The sequence below is a fragment of the Chiroxiphia lanceolata genome, chromosome 15 (genome assembly GCF_009829145.1).
Source record: "Chiroxiphia lanceolata isolate bChiLan1 chromosome 15, bChiLan1.pri, whole genome shotgun sequence".
In the NCBI taxonomy this organism is placed as follows: domain Eukaryota; kingdom Metazoa; phylum Chordata; class Aves; order Passeriformes; family Pipridae; genus Chiroxiphia; species Chiroxiphia lanceolata.
This window is the reverse complement of record NC_045651.1, coordinates 1640248-1667707: the sequence shown is the minus strand read 5'-3', so window position 1 is coordinate 1667707 and position 27460 is coordinate 1640248. Positions and strand designations below refer to the sequence as shown.

General features: G+C 44.8%; 1 protein-coding gene across 3 annotated transcripts in view; it reads right to left on the bottom strand.

Moving 5' to 3' along the window:
* Positions 1–27460, bottom strand: part of CTNNA1 (catenin alpha 1) — a 119707-nt gene that overhangs the window by 17062 nt on the left and 75185 nt on the right. For all 3 annotated transcript variants that reach the window (XM_032702792.1, XM_032702794.1, XM_032702793.1), the window contains 2 exons: positions 15871–15963; positions 4900–5056 (listed from right to left, as the gene is read on the bottom strand). In XM_032702792.1, the coding sequence (XP_032558683.1) occupies positions 4900–5056; positions 15871–15963 (250 nt within the window). The remainder of the gene's footprint in view (positions 1–4899; positions 5057–15870; positions 15964–27460) is intronic.

The window sequence follows — 27460 nt, the reverse complement described above, 5'->3', positions numbered from 1 at the left end:
AGTCCCCCATTCCAATTTGAGACATGTCATGTATGTGGTGAATTATGGGGAAAGCATTCCAGCCACTGACTACTCACTGCCTCCTCAGAAAGCAAAAAAAAAATAAAGCCAAGACCTCTGTTTGCAATTTACTTTTCAATATTTGTTTTCTTTTTTATACAGAGATATTTTCCCCCATTTACCAAGTCCAAGAAGCCCAAAATGAGTAAAACCTCTTAAGAGATTTCTGAAGATGCCTAAAGAGATTGGGATCCTCATTTGGGGAAACACATCCAAAAGATCTCCCAAACTGTCATGAGAAACTTGCAAACTCTGTTAGAGACCTCTTTGATGTATCAGTACCAGTGCTTTGATATCACCTTCCAAGACAGCATTTGGGCTGCTTGGTAAGAAACCAACTTGGAAACATTTCTGCTCAGTCACTTGAAACAGTTTCCAGTGTTACTTACCATTGACTTAATCATTCTACACTGCCAACCCCTGCAAGTGGCTTTTATTCCCTCTGCAGGTAGTAAAAGAGCCATTTAGCAAGAGTTTGTAGAGACAAGAAGCTCACAGAGTTGGCTGATAGAGGATTTGGAGGAACTGCCTGAAAGGATTGCTGTGGGAAGTTATGCCTGATTTACATAAAATTAACAGAGCCAGGTGCAATACTGTGAGACTTCTGTAAGTAACCTGGACAAAAACGACACTTGTGAAACTCCTCTGAAGCAACTCAGCCTGAACAGGTTCAGCTGAGGGCAGAATGTGGCCCTGGGAGAGAGAAGCCCAGGTTCATTAGTGATGTGACAAGTCAGTGAACAGGCAGCCAAGGCACAGGAGCCTCAGCGAGGAGCAGGGAGGGTATTTAAAGGAGGAGACAGTCCTGCGAGCTGCAACAGCCCACAGAAAAGGCTTTGGCATCAGGCCAAAACAGACTGTTTATTGCTTCAATTCCTTAATGAATAAATTAAGCCACAGACCATTTAAAAGCCTCTTCGGATTATCTGAACTTTAATAAAAGGCATGGACAAAATGAAGGTGAATATGTAAATGTCTGCTGATCATTTAAAGTCTTTTGCAGAGGTGAAGTGGCCAGAAAGTCACTTCTAGAGGAAGATAACCCACGGGGCAGCCTGCAAAGGGCCTGGGGAAGTGCAGGGCTGTCAGGTGCATCCACTCTGGTTACACTCTCCAGCTGGATGGTAACAGATAAGATCTGACACCCTGCCCTGTGCTTGTAAATACACACAGTGCTACCTGTCCTACAGGCACACGGACACCAGTGGCTGGTGCCAAATGCCATCTGCTGAGGCTGGGGTGGCAGAGCCCAGGAAATGCTGATGTGCAGGTTCACCACCAGCACCTCTGGGGATGGGAGAACATCATCCTGCATCAAAACCAACTCCTCCTGCTGAGCTGGAGAAACATCTCACAGCAACAGCATATAGCAATGGCGAAGGGAATTTGACCCATCAAAATAACTGTAGAGAAAATGGTGTGGTTGGGAAACAAGGTGAGAGAAAAGATATTTTTTCAACAGAAATGATTTTTAGAGCAAACAAGGAAATACATTAAACTGTGAAAAGCTACAGAATAAAAAGTCCCCGCGACTGTCAATCCTCAATCCACCCCCACCAAACACCTTCCACCTCCACCCACCTCCGCATTAAGGAGACTAAGCAATCCCTTTCCAAACTGTCTGCAAAGGACTCTGGGGCCTCAGGACATCAAAATGTAAGTGCAGCAGTTGGGAGATGAAGCCATAGATGCACAAATACAACTGTGCTCCTTTGCTGTGTCTTAGCACAGTTTCCATGCTGGAGCCTCTGTTCCACGGGGCACTGCAGGAACCAGGTCAAGCAGCAGTGTCGGCAGACGTGGTCAGGGAGCCAACCCTGGAGTGTTCATACACTCATAAAGACAGTGTTCATCTTGTAACGAGAAGGACAATCACCGGGTCCAGGCAATATTCATCGGGAGGCTCTTCAGGAAAATAGTTCCACTGAGATGGGCAATCTCTGGCATAAACCTCTGTCAGCAGCAGAGGAACAGAAGGCAGCAAATGGAATGTTTTTTTAAAAGGATTTCAAAGGAGATCCAGGTAATTTCAGAACACTGAATTTGACAATTACATGGTGCTATCAGCAACTGCTCCAAAGAACAGAGATAGCAGGCATACACACCCAGAGTGCTTTGGGAAGGCACAGATAAGAGAGGTAAGAATTACAGAAGGTACAGAAGAGCTCTGAAATGAGAAATAATGAAACGGGCAAAGACTGTGCAGTCAAGAGACAGATGACTGACAAAGCAGAACTAACTCCGTGCATTTACAAACTGCATGAAGAAAGAGAGGAGGGAAAAGGCCTCCTCACCATCTTCTAGTACAAGTAGGGGCATCAAATGAAGCGAAGAGGCGACACTGCCAAAACAAGGAGGTTCTTCACAGAGAGCACACTTCCAGCTGGGAAATCCGCACAGGAGGATGGAGGTGCCAGCGGTTTATAACGGTCGAAAGAACAACTAACACCAGCTTAAATGAGAAAAATCTGTCAAGGGCTGTTCAGTAAGTGGCACCTCTGATACTGAAGTTCCCTGAGCTGCACATCCCTCATGGTTGGGAGCACATAGGAAAGATCTTTAGGCTACAAGGCCCCTCTGCCACTCATCTCCTGTGCCCTGACAGTGAGCCATCCCCAGACCCTGTCCTAACTCAACGGGGCCCCTCTGCCACTCATCTCCTGTGCCCTGACAGTGAGCCATCCCCAGACCCTGTCCTAACTCAACGGGGCCCCTCTGCCACTCATCTCCTGTGCCCTGACAGTGAGCCATCTCCAGACCCTGTCCTAACTCAACGGGGTCCCTCTGCTCTACCCTTCTTAAAATGCTGTAGCCCGAAACATTGTGCATTGAAGGATCCTTCTTCTATGGTGTTCTGCTGCTATCTAAACCAAACATCTCTCTCATCAAGCCTTTAGTTTACTACCATTCTGTAGCATAAGTTTACTACCATTCTGTAGCATAAGTTGAACAGTGAAGCATTCCTTTCATGATGGACAGCACACCACACTGTAGGAATGTGGGGTGGTTCTTATATATATTTATATATATACACACACATAGACTCACAAGAACTCTTTTAAATTCTGCTTACATCCCAGTTAGTAACTGATACAAACATTCTAATAACCCCAAACAGCACTTGGTATAAATCATATCTGCCACAATTTTATCCAAAGAGGAGTTCAGACTTTTAGCAGATGAATTGGACTTGTGGCATTTATATGGAAAACATTTATCAAAGTTCAAACAAATAATATTTAAAACAATATTTATTGCTTTAATATTTTTCTACCATCTCTTCGATAACATAGCACATATAAATAATTACTGAATGCATTTGAGCACCTAGAGTAGCTTCAAAGTACATTTCCAGGGCTTCATTTTGGGTGGTGAACTCTCCCCTGAGTCAGACTGTCACCACCCCAGAAAAGAAACGTTCCCTGCTTATTGCCAAGCCCTCAGAACTCTTCAGAGTACCCCAGCAGGGCCAACACCACAACCCCAAAAGCAGAGCTCCCATCTCCTCGAATGGCCTGCATAAGGATGCTGATCCCTCAGTGCCAGTGCCCTGATCCCTTTGGAGGCTCACCTGCCAGTGCGATGCAGTTCAGCAGCTCTACACAGGCTGTGCTTGCAGGGACTAACAGCTTCTCCTCTTTAAAATGTTTGTACAATTGTGGGTAAGCTCCAAGCAGAGCCTCAAACTTCAGCACACAATTCCCTCTAAATATATTTCCCCAGAAATAGGCTCCTCACAGCTGTGCCACTGCAGCTCCTGCTGCCCCAGCGAGCGCAGACGGAGATAAAGAGCTCAGCTATTCAACTGCCTAATAAGTTTATGCAAACTCACTGCAAAGAGAAATTTTTATTCAGAACCCAGGGAACCACAGTACAACACGTGTGATAATGCAGGTGACTCATCACAGAAACACCACTTGGGTTGAGTTTTCTTGTTTCGCTTCGGTTTTCTCTCTCTCTCTTTTTTTTTTTAATAATTAAAAAAAGTATAGTCTTTTAATTCAGGACCTTAATTTTCTATGTCCACTCGGTACTTCTGACTCCACACATCTTCCTGTGAAGTCTTTATTTACAGCTGGAGGTTTTAGGTCACTTGAGATGCCCAAACCTGCTTGCACCAAGGAAATCAGACCCCCAGTTTGTAGTGGTGATTTGTGAACACTATTGCAGTCACAATTCACACGGTTACATCTCCATGTCCTCTGATTAGAGTAGAATTAAAGGACATGGAAATAAAAATGCCCCCATTATTTTTAGGTCACAGCAGCTAATAGTGGGTCTTTATCAAGGATGCTGATAAAATGGATTATCTTGGCAAGAGCTTTGTCATATGCAATTATTAATCTATTATAATGATCCAATCTTTTTAAAAAACTGTTAAAACTTTACTAAAGCTGACCTGGATAAAAACAGTCACATTTTCTATATGAACAGTTTTACTTTAATTAACTTGTATGACCATGGTTTGATATTCAGTTTTGTTTACATAAAAAGAGTATGAGGGATCATCTTTTTTGTTAGTTCCTACCTTGGTCATAATTATGTTCAATTTCCCCCAAAGTTCCTGCTGAGGTTTGTCTGCAGTAGCTAGGTGATAATTCATCATTAGTTCAGCCAGCAATTCCAAATCTTGAGACATAAAGTGTCTTCTCCTTGAGCACAGATCTCCTGCTGCAGTCTCACACCCCGCTCAGCAGAAGATGACACTTACCAGGTGAGATGTACCAACACCACCCCTTCCAAAACCCGGGAAGACTCCAGAACATGTCAAACCCACTGGTTTGCAAGAATAAGCTCACTTAGGAGACTGAATAATTCTGAGATTGCAGGCCTGGTTACCTGATACAGCCAGGAAGTCATCAATGGAAGTGATGTCATCCACAGCATCCGTCAGCACACGGACTTGCCTCTCCCACTGCTCTTTGAAGAGATCCATGTTTTCCTGAGCCAGCTTGCTTTGGGGCTTAGCAGCCAGAGCCAGTGCAGCATTAATGACCTGTAAAACACCTCTGGAGTTTTAAAACATATCCCAATGAAACAATTACCTTCTGTATGTTTATTCAATGAACTCCACAGCAAACAAAGCAAGTTTAATAAGTTTTGAGGAACATGATGTTTAAACATAAAAGTGTTCAATTTTGTTGCTCTCACATCCAACTCATACCTGCTTCGATATTTATTATGGTTAGTTACTAGAAGCAAAATCACTTGGCAAGTGTTCACAAGAGCTGGTTTCACCTGTCTTTAACAGCTCATGGTAACAAGGTGTTGCTTTCTGAGTGCAGGCTGCGTTGTTAAGTATTTTAGACAGGATGACATTTAGTACACTGGAGGCTGCATTTCCTAAGCTACTTGCCAAAAACTGAGTTAAAAGGTCAAAAAAGGATTAATCTTACACAGTCTGAAGTAGAAACAATATGCAAATACAAAATTAAAGATAAATTTTGATTTATCCCTTTTTCTCAAAGCTTTACTCTGGATTTTGCAACTACTTGTTATATTATCTTCAGATTTCTGCTGTGGCTGTGAACGAGCCAGATTAGCCAGGGAACAGGAGGAGATGCTCTGTCTGAATATCCCCTACTAACCTTCAAACCCTAAAACCTTGTTTTCCTATGCATTATGTTGTGCCAACTAATTGGTCAGTTAAACGACCACAAAAGCCTCTTTGGGTGTGGGAAGGAAGCAACCTCAACAGCCTGCTCCTGCTGCACTGGTCCCAGCAGAAGGACCTGGAGAGGTGCCAGGTGTGAGAAACCACCCGCAGTCAGAGCGATGTGACAATCCCAGCCTTGTTCCCAAGCACCTGAGAGTCAGAGTTAATTAACTTCCAACTTCAATGTGTAATTTTTCTTCTCTAGGACTGTATTAATTTCACAAAGTTGCCAACCAAAACATGCAAGCACCAGATGTTCCTGCTTTTCCAAAATCTACTTTCTCTACCTGCTTCATTTAAAAGTGTCACAAAGCATTTAAAAAAATATATAACTCACTAAACATGAAAATGATGGTGGTGTCAAACGTGTCGGGATGGCACTGAATGAATCAGGAGAAGGAGGCTGATTCACCCAAGGGATGCCAGGAATTAGCAGCGACTCAGGAAAATCCACGGAAAAGCCGGGCTGCTCTCCACGCTGCCATCCTGCCTCTGGAGATGGAGGCTGCGAGTCTGGGTCACAAATCAAACCCAGCTCGATGGGTTTGATAACACAGACAAATGGGAGAAGCAATGTGACCTGAGCAGCATCTGTTCAGGGGCCTGTGGGGATGCACACACCTCTGAACCCTGTCCTGTCCTTCACCTACAACGTGGGGTCCCCTCTGCTGCTCCCCTTCCTCCTGCCAGCCCGAGGTCATCCCTTCTGCATGGCACCTGCAGGAGTCAGGAGGTCCCTCAGAGGGGGACCTGCTGCCACCCTCAATCACACTGTCTGTTAAAATCATGAGTGTCCTGAAAGCCCCCTAAAAGCCTTGTGACACCTAGGAAAATGATGCTTAAAATTTAAAATCGACAGAAATAGAAGTTTTAGAAAGGTAAATCTGTCCTTTGCTCTAGAGGCCACAACAGGCAGCTTTTTTTGTCAGCAGGGCTGACAAAACCCTTCGCTCTGTGGAGAGCTTCACATTCATGTGGGCAAGCCATCCTGGCCACGTCTAGCCACTGCCATCTCTTGCCCCAGTCTGATGGATGTAATGAATTAACCACCTATCAATCAAAATCTAGACAGCCACGGTTTTATGAAGATAAATCCAAAAACCAAGTGTCCTGGAAACAGAAAAGATAAACCAGACATTGCTGCAGAAACCTGACCTCAGCTTTTATCCTGCTAGAAGCTGTGACTACTGAGACAGAGACGATGGTGATACCAAGGGTCAGGACATTTTCTCTGCTCTTCTCTGACTGCCTTGGCCAATATCAGATATAAAGTATCCTTCAAGCACTGAGACAGGGCAGCACTAATGCTGAAGGAACATATGGCCTGTGTACCTGCGAGATGTTTGTCTGGACGGCAGCATCTGTCTGGACAATTAATCTTTGCCAGCAGTGCATGTCAAGCCCAGATGCCCACGTTAAGCACCTCATCACAGGTAATGGCAGAGCTGTCATAGACACAGGGCCCAGCAACTGCCCCTGAAACTCAACCTGTGCATCCTCACCACATCCAAATGCAGGAGGCACAAGCTGCACCATCCTCTTCCCAGCAGGCAGCTTGTCCAAAAAGGAAAAAGTTTATTTTTTTATATATTACAGCAAAAATGTATGGCCAAGGCAAATATGTTTTACGAAAATGACCAAGTAAAACTAGTGTGTAAGATCTCCCTCACAGGCAGGTGAGGGAATGCTTTCCTGCATTAGGAAAGCAATGCTACAGACAAGGAAAGCTGGTGGGGATATTGAAGGTTATCAAAGGATACCATGGAGCTAAAGACAAGCCCACAGTTTAGGAAACCCATCCAGGTATGTGTGTGCTCAGGGAGAAATTCAGGGCAGCAAACACAGTTCAACAGTCCCTTTTTATAGCGCATACCCCATCTCAGTGTGCAAAGTGGCTATAACATGCAGCTTTAGCAGGGTGATAAAAGCCTTCACTCTATGGAGAGCTTTGCATTCATGTGGGCAAGTCATCCTGGACGTGTCTCACACTTCTACTTGAGGAAATGTCCCAGGGATTAGTGATAAGGCCCTGTACATGATCTATTCCAGTGAATACACTCTTACAGGGCACTTGGTATCCAGCAAAGAGTGATGGATTTATTTTCCAAAGATGTTTAGAGAGACGTGGGAAAAGGAGAGGGATGTTGGATCTTAAATAGTCTGTATACAGAGCAGGACTATGATTCCTTTACTATCTAAAAATGAACAGTCAGGGGAAGGAGGGAACACTTTTTAGGGGCAAGGGAGTGATCGCAGTACACTATTGCTTCTCCATAAAACATGAAGCATTGGGGTAATTATTTTAAAATATGAATAACTCTCACAGGAAGGAGGAATATAGAGTTAAAAAAAAATAGGAAGACCGTGTCCAGGCTGCCTGAAATGTAGCCACTTCCATGTAAAACATTTGGCAATTTCAGGGAAATATTCTGCATTTCAGAGCTTTTCAAAATGCTGCCAGAGCACTGCGATCACAATGACTCACTGAAGTTGTACAAAGAAAAGAATCAAACAGGGACATTTTGAGACCATCCAGAAGGAAATGAAGCATGGCAAGAAAACACACTATTTTTATCGGTGCTTTGTTTCATGTAGCGATTGCACTACTCAAGTCAGACAGCTCCACGCTCCGTAACGCGCTTCCAGAGGGTTCCTTGGAGCTGCTCTCCTGCACCTCACAGCTTCCCGAGGCAGCAGCCAGGCCTTGGCAACACCCCGAGACTGGGGAGGCTCAGGATTCCAAAGACTTCCAACTGATGTCTCAATCTGTACCTCAAGTCCTCTCCTAATCCCTTGCATGGGAGGAAACTGCTGCTTTTTTTCTGGTTTTATTTTCCCTATTGAAACTAAGGATGTCAGACACTGGTTGCATCCTTATCCCTTTGCAGGGCAGGGCTCTCCAAGGCTCCCTGTACAGTGACTCCTGTCTGTGGAGGAGCTACTGCAGCTACTTTGCCCAGAAACTCTTAAAAAGCAAAACTATTCCAGGACAGAAAACACCTGAACCTCAGAAAAACCTGCGGGTAAATTAGAGCCACTGGGTCAGTCAGAATTCATTTTTTAGGCTTAATTTAGGATGGTTTCCTGCCTCACCTTTATAGCACCTCATTCGAAAGACTGAGAGAGGCTCGAGGAGAGCTCTTACATGTGGTGGTGTTTCTCCAAAGAACACCTGGCTGGCACAGCCAAAGGAAGGATCATCCTTTGGGAAAAGAAAACTATCACCCATCTATTTGCAGTGCATTCCCCACCATTGTATCTCACTCCAGGCTCAGGGCACACCAGGGCTGTGACCCGCACTCCTCTCCATCTCAGTCTTTAATTTTTGCCTCAGTCTTTTTGATAAGGATCCGCTGCTCTTTCCAGGAGACTGTTCTTTCTGCAGCTGATTTAGCTTTGCCTGTTTCCTGCAGGGTGGGTTTTAGGATGTTACTGTGCCTCAACAAGGAGGAGTTTTTCAGTTTCACAAGCTCTAAAGCAAACACCCAGCCCTTTCCCCTCACTACACACCTTTTCTTTACAACCAAAACATCTGCAGTTCCTAAATAACTCACTTGGGTTGTTTCATATAAAGCCTTGATTTACCAGATTTCTTGTGGCATTTGGGTAATGAGTTGGGAAGTAGCTCCGTGGCCTTCAAATTTGGGATAATTTGCATTTGTAAAAAAGAAAAAGCTATAAAACAGGCCCCTACTCATCAGCTGTCATCTCAGGGGACGAGGAAGAAGTGACACACACAAACCATGCCCCCATGGGGGTGTGAAACCAGTTTTACTCAGGAGTATGTGGAAGGGAGCCTTGGGTGCTCCCTTGGGTGCTTGATTTCACTGCTGCCTCACAGAGCACTCCTGTGATAAGGAGACAGAGGTATAGCACAATTCTGGGATCAGATCTTTCCAAATGGTCACCAAACGAATTCCTGACCTTACCACCAAAGCTGCCACACAAGCTGAGCCCAGTCAGGATTCTGCCCTTGCCCAGGTGGGTTTTAATGCCTGTATTTTTCTGTAATGAAGAAAGCATGGCTTGCTTACTGGCAGTTCATAAGAAGCTGCTCATAATTTAATTTTACATACACAAGATGCCAAAGTTACCTCCATGTCACCCTACTCATGTCTCTTTCCCTGCTCCTAATTGCATTTTGCTCCAAACAGAAAAAATAGTTTATAAGCAGGACATTTAAGTCGCTTCCAGTTACATGCAAGGCCAGGTTTGCATCCCCCTGTCTGTGTGTGCTACCCCTCCATGTACTTGAATACAGCAAAAAGCACTCTGCAGGCTCTGATGAGCTGAAATGCCTGGGAGCAAAACACACAGCAGATTGTTTTACACTTTCAGAGCTCTAATGGCAGTGACCAGCCAGTGCACAGAGCCTGATGCACCAAAAGAAGAAGGAAAAGTTTCCTTTGATTTCCAATACTTTGTTCCACGTATAAAGGCACTTTGAGCCCTTTCCTTTCCTGCAAGTTATGCACGGAGTGACTGCAGGGATCTCTGCAGAGATACTTGTGTTGTGGCAGTGCTGGAACGACCCGCAGATACAGCCTGGAATAACACAGAATCCCAGAATGGTTTGGGTTGGAAGGGGCCTTAAAGATCATCTTGTTCCAATGGCAGGGACATCTTCAACTAGCCCAGGTTGCTCCAAGAAACATCTAACCTGGCCTTGGACACTTCCAGGGATCCAGAGGCAGCCACATCTTCTCTGGGCAACCTGTGCCAGGGCCTCCCCACCCTCACAGGGAGGAATTTATTTACTATCTGACCTAAACTTCCCCTCTGTCAGTTTGAACCTGTTCCCCCTTGTCCTGTCACTCCAGTTCCTGATGCAAAGTCCTTCTCCAGCTTCCTTGTAGGCCCCCTCAGACACTGGAAGGTGCTCTCAGGTCTCCACACAACCTTCTCTTCTCCAGGCTGAACAGCCCCAATTTTCTCAGCCTGCCCCTGTAGGGGAGGTGCTCCAGTCCCCTGAGCAACACGACCTTCTCCAGTTCAGCATACTGGCAAAGCAGCATTTGCTATAAAGACTATTTGCATATAATGTGTAGATAATTATCCTATCAACTTCCCCAGATATGGAAAAAAGCATTTTCATTTGTAGCTGAGGACTGATATCGTAGTGCCAGTCAATTTAGTGCCATGTGTTCTGGAATCTTGCTATATTTTGCATTTGACTGATTTCAAGTGCTAAAGCTTTGGGGGTTTCAGGGATTCGGTGTCTTTTCTGGAAGCTGTTCTGCCACTGCACTCCCCAGATCCTGTGCCTGTGATGAAACATGGGCACATGTTCATGAAGACACCTTCTTCTACACAACTGAATTCCTTTCTCCTGTTCATTGCGTATTTTTATGCATCAGTAACTGCTGAAGTTTCTAATATTGTATCTTTTCTGGTCAGTCTTGGCCTGTGCTGGCATTTCTTCCTAGCAAGGATACAAATGTGTGATACAAATCTGCAACCCAAGTGTTAAGTTTTTAATAGAAGCATTTCTACTCAATGCCAATAAAATGTTTCAAGCACCTGTAATTAAACAGTCTGGAGACAGATCTGCTAGTTAGAACATTCAAAAAATCTGACAGTCTTTCAAAGAGATGAAAAAAGGGGACAATTGTTTGATGTTAAGTCTTTACTGCAAGAAAAATTAAGATTTCTTCTCCAACAGCCATGAGGGAACTGGCAATGACTGAGGGCTCGGGGAGGACAAAATCTGCTGGTCACATTTGGGTTTGGTTGATTTGAGGGGGTGGATTGGAGGGGGTTTTTTTTGTTTCTCTACGATACTCCAATTTCTAAACAAAAGTTTTTGGAACTCTCCATGGGATTCTTAGGCTTTGGTGTTTTGCTGTGTGCCCGTAGGTGTGATCACGTATGAGCCATCTGCCTCATCAGAAATCTATAAGCAGCAAATGGCTTTTCAAGCATTTCAAAACTGCAATAGAAGGATGTGGAACAGCAATTATTAAAACAAGATGTTAATATGAGAGAAGCCAATTTATTTTTGTTTAAAATGTAATTTAATCCAGGAATTATCTGGAGTCAGTTTAATGGGTGACACTCGAGTGTTACGTGTGGCCACGCTCTGGGACGGAGGGAGCACGGGAAGGGTGGGCAGAGGTTCTGCCCGGTGTCCTCCCAGTATTTCTAAGGAGGATGAGCTATTTGGGCTGTGGAGGAGAAAGGCAACCAGCCTTGCCTTCCAGATAGGAGAGCAGGTCCTGTGTGTCCACACCAGGGAGGTACAGGCCTCCTCCTGCAGCACACTTCCCAGGAGATGGTTAAACTCCAGGGCAATGGGTTCCAGCTTTAGCTGGCAGAAGCAAACACCCAACCTGATGGGAATTCTACTCCATAATTCCTTTTTAGAACTCCCAGCCTGACTTCACTTTGGTTAGGAGTCTATAGATGAACTTCATGGAGGTTGTAAAAACTGAGAAAGTCAATGTATAGCTGGTAAAAGGAGCTCAAGTGACAACAGACTGTCACATCAAAAGGCTGGAGAATTCTCCCTTTCAAGAGCTGTGCTGGGGCATTCTCACTGTTGCTTTTAACACCTACAGCTTGCATGATCAGAAACACTCCCATGGTTTAAGCTCTCTTCTCAGGCATCTTTAATGCAAAATGCTGTTACAAAACAGCCTTTGCAGGCTCCAAAGCAAGTATTTCTTGGAAACAGAGCTCAGAAGCCAGAGTTAGGAGCGAGGATCCAGGTTTCTGAGTGGAGACAAACAAAATCTTTCCCTAATTCACCATTGGCAGACTCTGTGTTTAGCAAGAAGGCAAAGAAAACTTCCCCCCCCCCCGCTCTGCCAGGCAAATGCATGCACAGGCAGCTCTTCCAAGCATTCCACGGCAGTAATTTTCCATTTCCATTATAAAGTCATGTTAAGCTTTTTTTTTTTTTTTAATTTAACTGCAGTGATGAGGACTTTAGTTCCTTCATCTTAACCCCCTCCAGACTGGCTTAGTGGTTTCCCCACCACCCAGCAAGGCATGGAGTTGTGGACAAAGGTGCTTCCCTTCCATGCACAGACTTTCAGCAAGGCATGTTCTCAAAAGAACGAATTCAGGCAGGCTTGTAAGTCAGGGCTTCATGAGGAAAACATCAGTGACGCCCTGAAGCTGCCTGATTTCTCCCCTGTAAACCCAGGCTAACACAAATCACCCAGCTGGCTGCTCCAGAGCAGGCACAGCTCTTCCCAACAGCTCCTCCTGCACTGTCAAAAGGGAGCTCTAAATATCCCATTAAGTCTTCAACTTCATATTAATTTCTGTGCTAATTGGCTGGGGACCCACAAACAGGAAAGAAGATGTTACTCCTGAGGAAGAGCTGATTTCCAGTAACAAAGCCACGCTACACAAATTAACTATCTGCTTCTGTAGAGACTTTTGGATGAAACATTTTCAGCATCTTCTTCATCCTCAAAGAACTAGATTTCAAACATGGGAATGTCTGAACCCAAGGGTGACACTTCAAAGGACTCACTGCTTGTCCATAGCAACAAAACTTCCAGGTTTTTCCTGGCCAGTTTGAAGGGTTGCCTGTTTCTTACTCCTGCTGCCAGATCAATGGCTCTTGACGGCAAGGGAGTGAATAAAGGCTCTATTTGAGATACAGCTTTTATAATTAACTCTACAGATTGATTTCTGCAGAAATCATTCTTTAACCAGGAATTCCCTACTTGCAGAATGGCCTCTACTCAGCTAAACTATTTAAGAGGTTACCTGGGACTCAAGTGCATTAAATTTCCGTTCCATCCTTTCAACCACAGCAATACCTTGAATTACACTTCATACATCATATTTCTGTGTGATATTGATACAGTCACTTGAGTTTCTGAGACTATCATAATTACTGACTGACCTGACTCATTCTGAATTCAGCGTTTTCCTGGAAAAATACCTCCTAAGGCAAAAAAAAAAGGGGGGGGGGCATATACTGTTGGGTTTCATCTGTATCTTATGCCTAATTCACTCATTTGTTCAGCATGGCCACCCAAAAGGAATCAAGCAGCAGCTGAAATCTCATCAGGAGCAAACTGCAAAATAAATAGGTAATTATGTAAAAAAGGAAATAAAATCCCAGTTTGCTGTTCTGGATATCTAGAAGCTTTTAGAGATTCTACAGAATAGCCAAGGTTTGGGGACTGTTGAGTGAGGCAGCTGAGGAGGAGGACGATGAAGTGCTGCATCACTTACACTGGCACAAGACAAACTATTGTTAGGAGAAAACACAGATGCCATTTGTAAAACAGCTTAGACAAGTGCCCCTAATTATCTCTCAGGATTCACAACATGTTTAAATACTCTTAGAGCATTAAAGAATCAACCCGAGAGCATGTAATGTAATATAAAAGCACTCTTTCAACTGCTATGAACATCTATAGTGTCATTTACTAATCTCTTGGTGACGACCCTGAAATTAAGGCAAGACTGTGCAGTGGAGCATCTAAACTGTAGGCTTGGAAGTTCAGAGATGTGACCTTTGTAAAGCCAAAATCCATCAGTTAAAGCCCTTGTGCATTTAAAGATACTCAGAGCTTCCAATATGTGTTAAATATATTGTCCATAATCCCTGAAGTCAAAGGTTAACAGCTGCACTTCAGGAGATGTGGTTCCACTGGTGACTAGTGACTACAGTTGGGTCATTATTTCATGCTGACTATTATGGTACTTATTTTATACAGGAGTTATTAAAATAGGCAGTTGTTGGAAAAACAAAGATAGAAGAGTCTGAAATACACACAATTTCAGCAATGGGGAGGAGAAAACACCCCCACAGACTTGGACACTCACCAGAAACATATTCAAAGAAAAATCTAACTTTCTTCAGATGATTATTTTCAAAAACACCAGCATTTGTTTGGAACACCATGCGTTAGACACCCGTATTCTTGGAGACAACTGGGAAAAAAATTACATCAGCCTAGTTGGCTACTTCAGGAAAGAGCAAGCCCTTATATTACATAAAATGGATTTTCAAAAGCTTTTTCTTCCACATGCTTTGTTCCAATTGTAAAACTTGACCTTTGGTTTTGAGCAGCCCCAGATGTGGGAGGCAGAGAAGGGCACAGCCAGCACAGCTGATGCACCGGCCCCAGGGCTGGATGCAGGAGTGGGAACCACACAAGGCACTGTGGGATGCCAAAAGGCCTCCTGGATAGCATTTACTGCTTCATCTTCACCTGTTTAACAGCACTGTTACTTGGAAGTAATGCAAAGGGTAAAACAATCCTGCTCTTCACACTAGCTTCAGCTGTTCCCTCAAAATTCCCCTCCTGCTGAGGTGGGTACAGGTCAAAATAATTTTCTTCCCTTCAAGTGGCTTTAAAAAATACCTGTATATATGGGAAAATCATACATATTCCAAGTAATCCTGAGACAATACACCTTATTTTCATAAAATGCCATTTCACCACTTTTTCTGAGCACATATTTTCCATTCATTCCTCTTTACCAACAACAGCTTATTTGGATGTTTTAGATCTGAATTTCCTGTTCTTTAAAAAATGTAAATTACAAGAATCAACAGCTCACTGTAGTCTTCAGGGGTTCATCCAAGTATCTAGTTGTTGACATTTAAAACATCAGGCTGTCAAAAGGGAAGAGGATAGTCTAGTACTTATATAAACTTAATTTCCTTGTTTCCACTAAAAAAGTTATTAATTAGAAGGTAGTCTCAGCCAGCTTCAAACTCTTCACACAAATCCAGCTTCCTCTCATCCTACCCATCGAGAGTTTTTTGGCATATTTATATTCTACTCGAGCAAAAAAATAATATTCTATAATTCATCTTACAGCAAGCACAGGAGCAGTAACACCTTCAAGAGGCACCATTCTGCAGTATGAATGTGCACAGCAAACCACTGAAGGTTCCCTGCTTTACTGTGCTGCAGGTTACTGGAATCCCCTGGCCAAATGGAATTAGAGCTATGACATAAAAATGACCCATTCACATCATTGATTCCTTAGTCATGGATTTTAAAGTTTCTAAATATTGATGCCTTCACTGCATTTCACTCTCTATGTATATTAAGGAAAAAGTCCATTTCTGCAGCAAGTCCACAGACAGCCACTAAGGGACCAGAGCAAGTCCTAAGCAGGACCAGTTGCCCAACTTATTAGGGTTTGTCTTATGTTCTTATGCTCTCCCTTACCTGGGGACACAGGGCCTCCAGCTGGCTGGCTGACATGCGAACCAACTTCACACCTTCTTCGTTGTTCGAGATGGAACAGGCCAAGTTGGCAACCTGTGAAAGAGGTGGGAGGAAACAAAACACATCTGTTGGAAATGGGGTTTATTTCCTTCTGTAGGAAACCTTTTGCCTACTCCCAATAGTGACCAGTAACCCATCAGGAAACATGAAGCATCCACATTAGTTCAGTTCTAACCAATTCTGAAACCATTAATGAATGACACCTGTTCCTTCTCGAGCCATCAAATCCTAGATCATAGAATCATGGAATAACAGAGTGGTTTGGGTTGGAAGGAACCTTAAAAATCATCCAGTTCCACCCCCCTGCCATGGGCAGGGACACCTTCCACTAGACCACGTTGCTCCAAGCCCCATCCAACCTGGCCTTGGACACTTCCAGGGATCCAGGGGCAGCCACAGCTTCTCAGGGAAACCTGTGCCAGGGCCTCACCACCCTCACAGGGAGGAATTTCTTCCCAAAATCCCATCTGTCCCTGCCCTCTGGCAGTTTGAAGCCATTCTCCCTTGTCCTATTACTGCAGGCCCTTGTCAATAGTTTCTCTCCATCTTTTCTGTCGGCCCCCTCAGGCACTGGAAGGTCACAATGACATCACCTCAAACCCTTCTCTTGGCTGAACAATCCCAACTCTCCCAGCCTTTCCCCACAGCAGAGCTGCTCCATCCCCCTGATCCTCTTGGTGCCTCCTCTGGACTCTCTCCAGCAGCTCCATGTGCTCCCTGTGCTGTTCCCCAGGGCTGGAGGCAGCTCTGTAGGGGAGTCTCATCTGGGGGGCAGAATCCCCCCTGCCCTTCTGCCCACACTGGGGGATCAGCCCAGAGCACAGGGGGTTCTGGGCTGGGTCATGTCCAGCCTCTCCCCCCCAGCCCGTCAGACAGGACAGACATCACTGCCACCAATGATCCAGGTAAGGTCTCTCCAGCAAAATGTACATGAGCAGCATTGGTAGCACTTGAAGTCAGGGTTTAAAAGCTCATTCTCACTTGGGTGAGACAACAGCAACCACACAATGAAAAATTCCAGCTCCCATGATCTGATGGTTAAATACTCTCATGTCCATAAGCATAGGGATGCTCCCTTTTCTTCAAACACTTCTATATCCTACTGGATGTCGACACAAAAGAACTCAGAGGCTCACAGAGCGATTCACCTGTGCAGGGGTGGTGCAAAGCTCAACCTGGTTTGTTGGAGCTGCACGGAGCACCTCCATGACAGGATACAGGGATGTGATCCAGGTAAAGCCTGAGGTGCCAGGGAGATTCCTCCAGCCCTCTGTTTATGCTGTGATTCATCAAATAAAACCCATACAGGGGACCTTGAAGATGCATCCACGATCCTCCAAAATCTGAGCAGCATCTTGTGATGATAAAACTTTATTCCTTGACCTGCTGCACAGCAGCACCTCTAACTAGGTCAGCCTGAAACAGAGACCTCTGTAAACAAACACCTGCCTTTTAAGAGCAGAAAGGGGACAGCACAGAACTTCTTGGTAATTGCAGATATTCCTCATATTGGAGCTAATCTCTGGGGAAGGAAGTTTGAAATAAGTTACATTTCTCAGTTGACAGGTGAATGACAAGCATGTTATTCTGAGCCATTTGAACACAGAAAGCTGTAAAAATAGCACCAAGTGAACTGAGATGAACACCGAGTGCTGCCCTTCCAGAGGCAGAGCAACCTGCAAAGCCCTCAGCAAATGTGCCATAAAAGCACCAACAGGAGCCAGCAGATGCTCAGTAACACCACTGAACCACATTTCCCCAGATACTTTTCTCTATAAGCTGGGGAATTTCCATTCTGCCTTTAATTAAACTATCCTTTTCATTCACATACAAGTGATTTTGAAGTAGTATCTGCAGCTCTACCACACGCTTTCCCCCCTCCCCAAGCCTTTCCCTTACGACAGATGTTCCCACACAGAATAAATTACTTTCCCACAAGGCATCAACCACATACCATTAAACTTGAACAGCATTTTTCATTGATTCCATTATCAATTTGGGGAGCAAAAAGCAAACTTCCATTGCAAAGCACACAGCCTTTTCATCCCTCCAGCTCCAAATCAAGTTTCAGTGGACAAAAAGCAAAGGGGTCAAGCGGAGAGGTGTGTTCCCAGCACAGAACAACCAGGCAAGCAGATGCAACAGCTTATGTTTGGAGGAAAACAAACTGAAGTTGAGAGGAAGGCTGTGCAGCCTCAACACCACAGAGAAAACTGTCAGCTTTTAGCAATATTAGTGCCCTACTCCTGAAGTTTCTCTTCCACTGGTCTTTGTATTCAAGTCCTCCATGTGAAGAGGTGAGCTGCAGGAGGTTTTCAGGGCAGCACCCAGTGGGGGCCAGGGCTCTCTTGTCCCTCCTCTCTGCTATGTCCAGCCTCCAGCCCAGCCCCTGTGCATGACACCCCCACCAAACAGCTGGCCCCAGAATGCCCTCTCACACAGGGACTGCATTTGGAACATCAAGTTTTTGTCCTGCAGACTTTCCATGTCTTAAATCCCAAGTTCACAGTGAGTAGGAGCACATTGTGCTTTTGTTTAGAGGCTCAAAGGAATCAAAAGACAATCACACACCATGATTTAAGAGCCAAATAAAGATTTTGCTGTTGGTTTAAGCACAGGTCATATTTTTGAGAAACACCAGTTTGCCAATATTTTTTATGGTCCATATTTCCCCATCACTCCTGCATCCACAGCAGCAGTTACAACCTCCAGGAGCAAGAAGAACACAAAGCTCTATTGAGTAGGGGCTGAATAAAAGCGACATTGAAGCACCACAAAATCAGCCTCTCCGATATCTGGAGATGTTGTGCTGTCTCTCAAGCCAAGTGTGATGAATCAAGCACACAGAAACCCTGCTCTGTCTGAACACAGAGAGGCAAAGAAGTTTATAATGGAGTGTCCCCACCATGGTATAATGAAATTTTGCTTTTTTGCACAGTCATTTTTGAACAGTCATTTTTCTTCTGAATACCCAACTGATGGCAATTCTTCTTTAGAAATCGCCCGACTGGGACTGCCAACCCTCATGAAAGAAGCGTGTGTGCTTCCCTGACTGAGGGTCTTTGGCAGTTTAAGACAATCCAACTGTTGGCTGCCACATCCCATCCTACTGCTGCATTTCTAAAGCTCAACACTTCATTTCAGCACGCCCGTCCAAAAGAGAGCTATTCGCTCTGGCAGGTTGGTTTCTCTGCCAGATTAGCACACAAACTTCCCAGCAAACTATTTGCTGAACATCAGAGCGAAGCAGAGACGTGGCAGAATCTGAGATGACTTCAGAGTGCTGCAGACAGGGCTGTAAATTCACAGCAACGCAACGTTTACTGCGCCCGGGGGAAGGCTCTGTTGAACTATTGGAAAACACTCACAAGCCTCTTAAAATTTGAAATTTAAGGAGAGCTATGTCAATTTATTGATCAAGTTGTAAATGACATTACAATGAGGTATTCTAAACTGTTAGTAATTATCAGGTGTTCTATAGCATGAGTTCTAAAATTGCATGTACCAGTTGAGATGAATGGCTGCATGACTAAGAAATTTAATTTTGAAAGTACCCGAAAGAACTCATCTTCAATAACTTCTGGGTGATATCTGATAAACACCTTCAAACTCCCTGTCTGTACAGAGAATAAGGTGCTGCTGGCCAGTTATTTGATACGTACCCATAACACACTGCATTTTGCAGCTGAGATGAAGATCAGCTCTTTTAAAGCCCGCAGAGCACTTGGAAAACATACATTTCCAAAACTTCTAAATAAAATACTGCACCTCAAGTGAACAAAAATTTCCTTTAAATGAAATGTAAATTAAATAGTTTCTCCATGTCTCCAACAAAGCAGCTGAGTGACATAGTAAGTGGTCAGACTTGATTTAGAAAGAAGAACACTTGTGCTTGAGAGCAAAATAGCAATTGAATTCCCGCTGCATTTGTTCATTCTTACCATTCAATATCATCAAGTCCCTTTACATAAGCACTACTGGCACAGGCATCAAAGGAGACAAAACCATCGCAAATAATGTAATCAGCATAACGAGCAATCTCTTGAAAAAAGTTAAAAATACTCTGGGAATGAAGACAGCGCCGAGAACACAGACCGGCACGGCTCAGAGACACCTCTCACAGCGACGACAGACCAATTGAGAGGCAGCTTTCTGCTGCAGCATCAAGGCTCTCTCAGTTCAGAGTCTACATCATGGCCCAGAGATGGCTTCAGGGACCCCAAAAGGCAGGACAGACCCCAAGCAGCTGCTGGTATTTAGATGAATGAGCTTAAATTTCCCCCCAGTGACAAATGCATCAGTGAGCAGCGCGCAGCCCCAGCCGTTCCCAGCACGGAGCTAATGGTGCCAAGTGAAACAGCTGGACAGACTCATCTGGAAGGGGCTTCCATGCACTGATCAGGTTTGGAAACTCCAGTCTCACTGGTACTAATGGTGACATCAGCACGCGGCAAGATGACTTGATGTGAGCGGCTCCAGTGCCGGCACAGTCTGCAGCAGAGCACTCCAGAGCAGTGCACAGGGGGCTGCCTGAACTGGGGGCAGCTCAGGGATCCAGGAGAGTCACCAGGAGCCCACAGCTCATGTGACAGCACCCGGGCAGGGCCAGGAGCAACAGCAGCCAAGTATCTCCACACACAGAATCATAGAATCAGCTGGATTGGAAAGGACCTCCGAGATTATCAAGTCCAACCCTTGATTCACCACCACCACCATGGTTACCAGACCATGGCACTGAGTGCCACATCTACCCTTAGGGAGCACTAGTGGCCAGGAGCACCATCAACAGGGTGGGAAACAGTGCTGGGGAAGGGGGGTAACTCCTGGGGTTTCCCTGTGCTCAATACTGAGACCAGTCCTGCTTAATATCTTTGCCCATGACCTGGATGAGGGGATCATGTGCACCCTCAGTCAGTTTGCAGATAACACTAACTTGAATGGGAGTGTTGATCTGCTGGAGGGCAGGAAGGCTGTGCAGAGGGATCTGGACAGGCTGGATCCATGGGCCAAGGCCATGTTGTGAGGTTCAACAAGGCCAAGTGCCAGGCTCTACACTTGGGTCACAACAACCCCTGCAGCTCCAGGCTGGGACAGAGGGACTGGGAAGTGCCTGTTGGGAAAGGCCCTGGCGGTGCCGGTGCCAGGGGCTGGACATGAGCCCAGGTGAGCCCAGGGGGCAAGAGGCCAATGGCCCCTGGGCTGTGCCAGCCATGGTGTGGCAGCAGGACCAGGGCAGGGACTGTCCCTGTGCTGGCCCTGCTGAGGCCCCTCCAGGGCTGTGTCCAGTTCTGGGCCCTCATGGAAGAGAGACATGGAGGGGCTGGAGCGTGTCCAGGGAAGGGAACGGAGCTGGGGAAGGGGCTGGAGGAGCAGGAGCAGCTGAGGGAGCTGGGGGGGCTCATCCTGGAGAAAAAAAGGCTCAGGGGGGACCTTCTGGCTCTGCAACCCCCTGACAGGAGGGGGGAGCCGGGGGGGGTTGGGCTCTGCTGCCAGGGAACAAGGGACAGGAGGAGAGGGAACGGCCTCCAGCTGTGCCAGGGGAGGGTCAGGTTGGTTATTAGGGAAAATTTCTTCACTGAAAGAGCTGTCCAGCCCTGGCACAGACTGCCCAGGGAAGTGCTGGAGTCATCATCCCTGGAAGGATTCAACATAGGTGTGGATGTGGCACTTGGTAGCATGGTGTAATGGTGGCCTTGGCAGTGCTGGGGAATGGTTGGACTCGAGGATCTCAGAGGGCTTTTCCAACCTAAATGATTCCACAGCTCTGGGCTTCTGGTTCCTTGTGAGAGAGGCAGACGCTGTCTCAGGGCAAAGGGTCAACTGGGAGTATGTAATTAGTAAGAAGGTGTAACTCCAACATTCAAAGAAATATTGTTACCATCCAGAGACTGATTCCATCTCAAATTCTAGTTAGCTTTGACTCTTCAGAATTTACTAATTTTTAAATCAGGAATAATCTTGACACTCCTACAAGCAAGCAGTTCTTTCTACCACTAGTAACAATTTGTCAGCCTGTCTGTGGTGGCAGCTGGGGCAGAGAACCACCTTTCCTGTACCTTTTCCACCTGAAATACATTTTTTTGTTGTTTTTTTATTTTTAACTTCAAATTTGTTCAGATCGTGGCTAAGGAGTCAAGTCTTCAAGCAATTATGAAGCTGCAGCAGCCTCAACTACACGAGTTTGGGATCACTGCTAAGCTCCTTAAATTACACTCTGTAACATATCCCAGCAATATAACTCCAGCTTTGTACTTGTTCTGCCTTCTCTTTGCACCGACTCCCTGGCTTAGGCAGAGAGGTTACTTTACCTGGAACTCTTTATTGAAGGACGTAAAATTGCTTTTTCAACAGAGACAAAAAATGGAAGAGAAAAAAGGAACTGTAATCCCTAACACTTTAAATCTTCCTTTTTGAGGATTTCAAAGGCCGACAATGAAAAATGCATTAAAGCCTTTGACTTGTGCACCTGGACTGAATTCATGGAAATACCACCCAGGTTTTCCTCCTTGTTTACAGGTCAAGTTTTTAGGACAGCTTGTTCAGGAAGTCCAGAAGGCAAAGCCTCCTAAATGGGTGCTGGTGCAACCCAGAGAGGGCTCTGTAATGTGTTTATTGTTGCATAATTTAAGGTTGTCAGAGCTGCCCCTGCCACCCAGCATTGTTATAACTCAGGATTATACATCTCTACACAGCAGCCAAACATGCACTAATTGAATTCTAAGAGTCTGAGCACTCTCATTTGAACCTGCAGTTGGAAAAAGAGCATTGCAGAAGGAAGTTTTACGACTGTCTTAGATTGAAAAACTTCTCAGTTCAACATGAAGCAGCATCCTCTGGTAACTGATGCTCACAAGCCCTTACACAGAAATAACAAACCCCATCCATGTGTACACAGATATTTTGGAAATTTCAACATCCCAGAAACCAAGCTTTTCAAAGGTGTTCCTGGCATTTTCATTTCTGACTGAACTCCAAAATTTCAGCTGCTTATTATATTTTATTTGCTTTACCTTTTACGATTTCTATGGGAATGCAAATTCCAACTTATAAGCAGCTTAAAAAGCACCCATTTTAAAAGCAAAAAAAGAGTGGACAGGCAGCCATTCCACATTTTCCTCTTGAGGACCTGCTAAAGAAAAGTATATGATATTCTCACAGAATTCAAATACAGCACATCTGATTTCTTCCTCCTTGATATTAAAAAAAAAGTCCCAATTCCCTTCCTGCTGGTCAAAGCCCAGGAAATTAATTTATCTGCAGAAACAACTGTTCTGACAAAACTAATGGCAACTGAGGACTCTCAGAAGAGATGTGTCGATTATGTAATCTCCATCCCTCTCCAAAAAGGCTTTCATTATTCACTAAGTCCATACATTTATTTATTCACCTGAACACTACGCTCAATATTCAAGACAAATGCGAGCATTTTAACATCCAGCCCTAGCAGGCACTGCACAGGGAGAAGTGCTGCAGCTCTAGATGTGTTATAGCTCTAACCCTACAAACCCCTCGTTTTGCAGAGGCATAACTAGGTAGGAATTACACAAAACAGAGCCACTTCTTTAATGCAGGAGGACTTTGGATCAGATCCACAGGGACTGTGCAGCGAGTTACCAGAGCCATGCTGTCAACTGCCTTGTGATTTTATGTGACTTAAGTAGTTGCATGTGGCTGCAGCTCCACAGAAGGTACCTTGCAAGAGCTTGTTGTGAACAACAGAATCCCAATGTATTAACTGAAAATAGTCCAAGTCTTTAAATAAAACAAAGCATGCACAGAAAAACTCCAGACGTAAAGAACCGGGGGGAATGAAGGACTACAATGAGAGAACTATTTCCAGAGCTCTGCAACCTCACACAGAACATGAGAATAGTTTGAATTTCCAGTCTGGTTATAAACACAAGGAGGGGAGGTTTCATCTGGATGGGACAAAACTGGCAAGTAAAGGGTTGGCATTTTTGATTCAAATGTTTTGGGCAATGAGAAATGGAGGTTACGGGGGTTTTATTTCAACAGGTTGCCAAGTGATGGCAAGAGAAAAGGGATCAGAGACAAAATCATGGAATCACAGAATGGTTTGGGTTGGAAAGGACCTCAAAACCATCTAGTTCCAGCTCCCAGCCACGGACAGGGACACCTTCCACTAGCCCAGGTTGCTCCAAGCCCTGTCCAACCTGGCCTTGGACACTTCCAGGGATCCAGGGGCAGCCACAGCTTCTCTGGGCAACCTGGGCCAGGGCCTCCCCACCCTCACAGAGAGGAATTTCTTCCCCATGTCCCACCCATCCCTGCCCTCTGGCAGTTTGAAGCCATTCCCCCTTGCCCTGTCACTACATGCTCTAGTAAATAGTATAATAGCATAAAAATAAATATATTGTGTACCTTCTGCTCCCTATTATAGTGAGGCAATTGCTTAATATTTTCATGGGTAACCACCTTTCATTTGGGATCAAATCCTAAAACTTCCCCATTTCAAACTGATCTGTGTGTCTAAAAATCTAGTTAAGGAACACAGCTTTGCACTTGGCTTCCACTCTGTCCAGAGCTGTCTCCAAACACCACTCCAGCTACCTGGTGCCATTCCAGATACAGCTGTCCTTGTTGCAGCTCTGCTCCACACTGGTGAGCTCCTTCCATGCCCAGAGGAAATGTCTTTCCCAACAGTGTGACCACGTGTTGCCAAGGTTTCCGAGGGAAGGGCCATTTTTCACACAGCTGGGCAAATCCAGACTTTGTGCATCATGACAAACCAAACTGGGTTCCATTTCCTGCACAGCAAGTGCAGCAGGGAGAATACTTCTCTCCTGCCAACAGGGAAATTTTTCAAGCAAAGAGGAGGAAGAGGTGTTTGAAGGGAATTAATACATCTATAGCATAAAACATACCCCCAGTAGGAATGTGCTGGTGGTACAGCAATACCTCTATTCCCAGACTGGTGGATTATCCTCTCCAGAGACCTGAGAGAAAACAGAGCTGGTAAAGAACACCAGTGTGCTATGTGGGCACCGTGCCCCTCATTGATGCAGCTGTAGCAGCAGATGTAACTATTGGCACAGGAACTATTCCTTCCTCAGACAAACAAGCTAAAGTGTTAAAATGTTGTTATAAGCACAAAACACATTAGTTACACAAGTTGATCTGAGCCACCACGACAGCAATGACACCACTGGTGTGTGATGGAGAGCTGAGCTTCAGCTGAAACTTTCAAACTTTCAAACCCTCAGCTGAGATGCTTCTTAGCAACACAAATGCCTTTCTTTAAAATGAAAGCGTTTCTAGTAGTGATATTTGGACAGTAACCAAATAATTACCCTTTTCCAGAAATGTCTTTATGTTTACCTAGTGGAAATGAAGACAGGCCGGGAGAGGTGAGGGTGTTCAGCCTGGAGACCTTAGAGCCCCTTCCAGTGCTTAAAGGGGCTCCAAGAGAGGTGGAGAGGGAATTTGGACAAGGGCCTGAAAGAACAGGACAAGGGGCAATGGCTTCACTCTGCCAGAGGGCAGGGTTAGATGGGATATTGGGAAGAAATTGTTCCCTGTGAGGGTGGGGAGGCCCTGGCACAGGTTGCCCAGGGAAGCTGTGGCTGCCCCTGGATCCCTGGAAGTGTCCAAGGCCAGGTTGGACAGGGCTTGGAGCAACCTGGGCTAGTGGAAGGTGTCCCTGCCCATGGCAGGAGGTGGGATGAGATGGTCTTTGAGGACCCTTCCAACCCAAACCAGTCTGTGATTCTGTGAAATCGTAATTCTTTCTTATCTCATTTTGCTCATCACTCAGAACATGCTGCCTTCTGATCTGACAAAGGTTTCCAACTTGGTGCCTATTATTAGCTGTTTAAACCAGTTTTTGGTGATTCAGACAACTGTTCATGGCAAGTGTAACTGTAATTGTAAGTACACTATGCTCTTGAAGAAGACGACAAAACAGTATTAGTAATGAGCAGATTTCAGGCAACTCCTTGATGACACTACATGACTAATAATCCAATCTTGCTAATGACTAAGATGATGAAAATCCAGACATGCATCAAAGCTTTTAGCTAAATATCAAGAATTAAGACATTTATGCCAGATCTATAAAAGTTGTACTCAAAAAGCTACTTAAAAATGCTGTTGGAATTAACATGCAAACACCTGGAAAATGAAATGGCCAGGGCTCTATCGTTTCTTACCCACCTCTGAAGACAACACGTCAACACCACGACACTTAACTGTGCTTACACTTACCAACCTCTTTTACAGATTCCCCTTCCTCAAAAGCTTCTGCCTCCGAACGAAAAAGGAACTGAGTAAATACAGGGCTGTTTCTAGTGGGATAAAAGTACATTAACACAATCTCCCAAACCCTAAACTCGTTCACCTCCAAATTCTACACCCTTCACGTCTCTCCCGGCCCAAGTGTGTACACACCAAGCCCTTCCCTCTCAACAATCCTGCCCATGATGACTGTCCCTGTGGGGAAGGATGGCAGAAATGCCTCTCCTCCACAAAGCAGCAGCAAACTGAGATGATTTTCAAACAGAGAAATGTCTCCAAATAGCCCAATTGCTGCCCAGACACGTGAGGATTCAATCCCTTCATCTGTGCCATCAGTGTCCCTGTCACATTACCGACTGCCTTGCTTCCCTGTGTGCACTTACAATGAAATGTGGACAGAAAGATTACCCTGAAGTCTCTTATTCCTCTTCCAACATGATTTTTAAACTCTACTAGCATTCTACAGACTCTTTCATACATTATTTGGTGTAGCATTAGAAGATTGGCCTCAAAAATAACCTTACGAGAACAGAAGTTATCCTATTAAAAGGTCACTTGCCTTTACTTATGTATGATGTATTAAATTTGTATATCCAGTTTTGTTGAAAAATGTAGGAACATTTTTCTGCTGAGGCTTTCCTGCTTTCCCGATTATGAATGTAAGGAAAGCATGTTCTACGAGTAAAATTTAATTTATTTATGAATTAGTTGACTAATAAAATGAACTTAAAAGGAAAGTGCATCGGTTGTTGAAGAGTGTCGGACTTTAGAGGGCACATTAGAGTTACACTGGTCATTTACTGAAGACATTAGTTTTAAATTGCTGCCAAGGTTATCTATAGACAAATTACAGAAAACGTGCTTGTGCTTTGCAAGAGACATTTTGCTCATTTTGGTCTCCATTTTAAATGGGGAATGAGTCTGGACTAACTCTGCCTCTCTTCTTCCAGAGCACAGGGTAACAACATTTTCCTTGTAATAGACAATTACCTTAAAAATAAAAGCAATAAAAGACAAACCTGAGTTGGCAGATTTTTTTTTCCTCTGTAAATTAAGGTACTGAGCAGGAAAAACAGGTGCTGGAAAATGTTGGGTTTTGAGAGATTAACAGAATTCAGAAAAACATTTCAAGTCAATATGTGATTTGGGTGATGACTCAAGATACCCCATCTCTGCCTGGCAGCACCGACCCACACGGGTGCTGGCAGGGGGGAAGAGATTGAGAGAATAAGCAAAGCCAGTCCACTCCCCACTCCAAAGATGCTGCTTTGAAAAA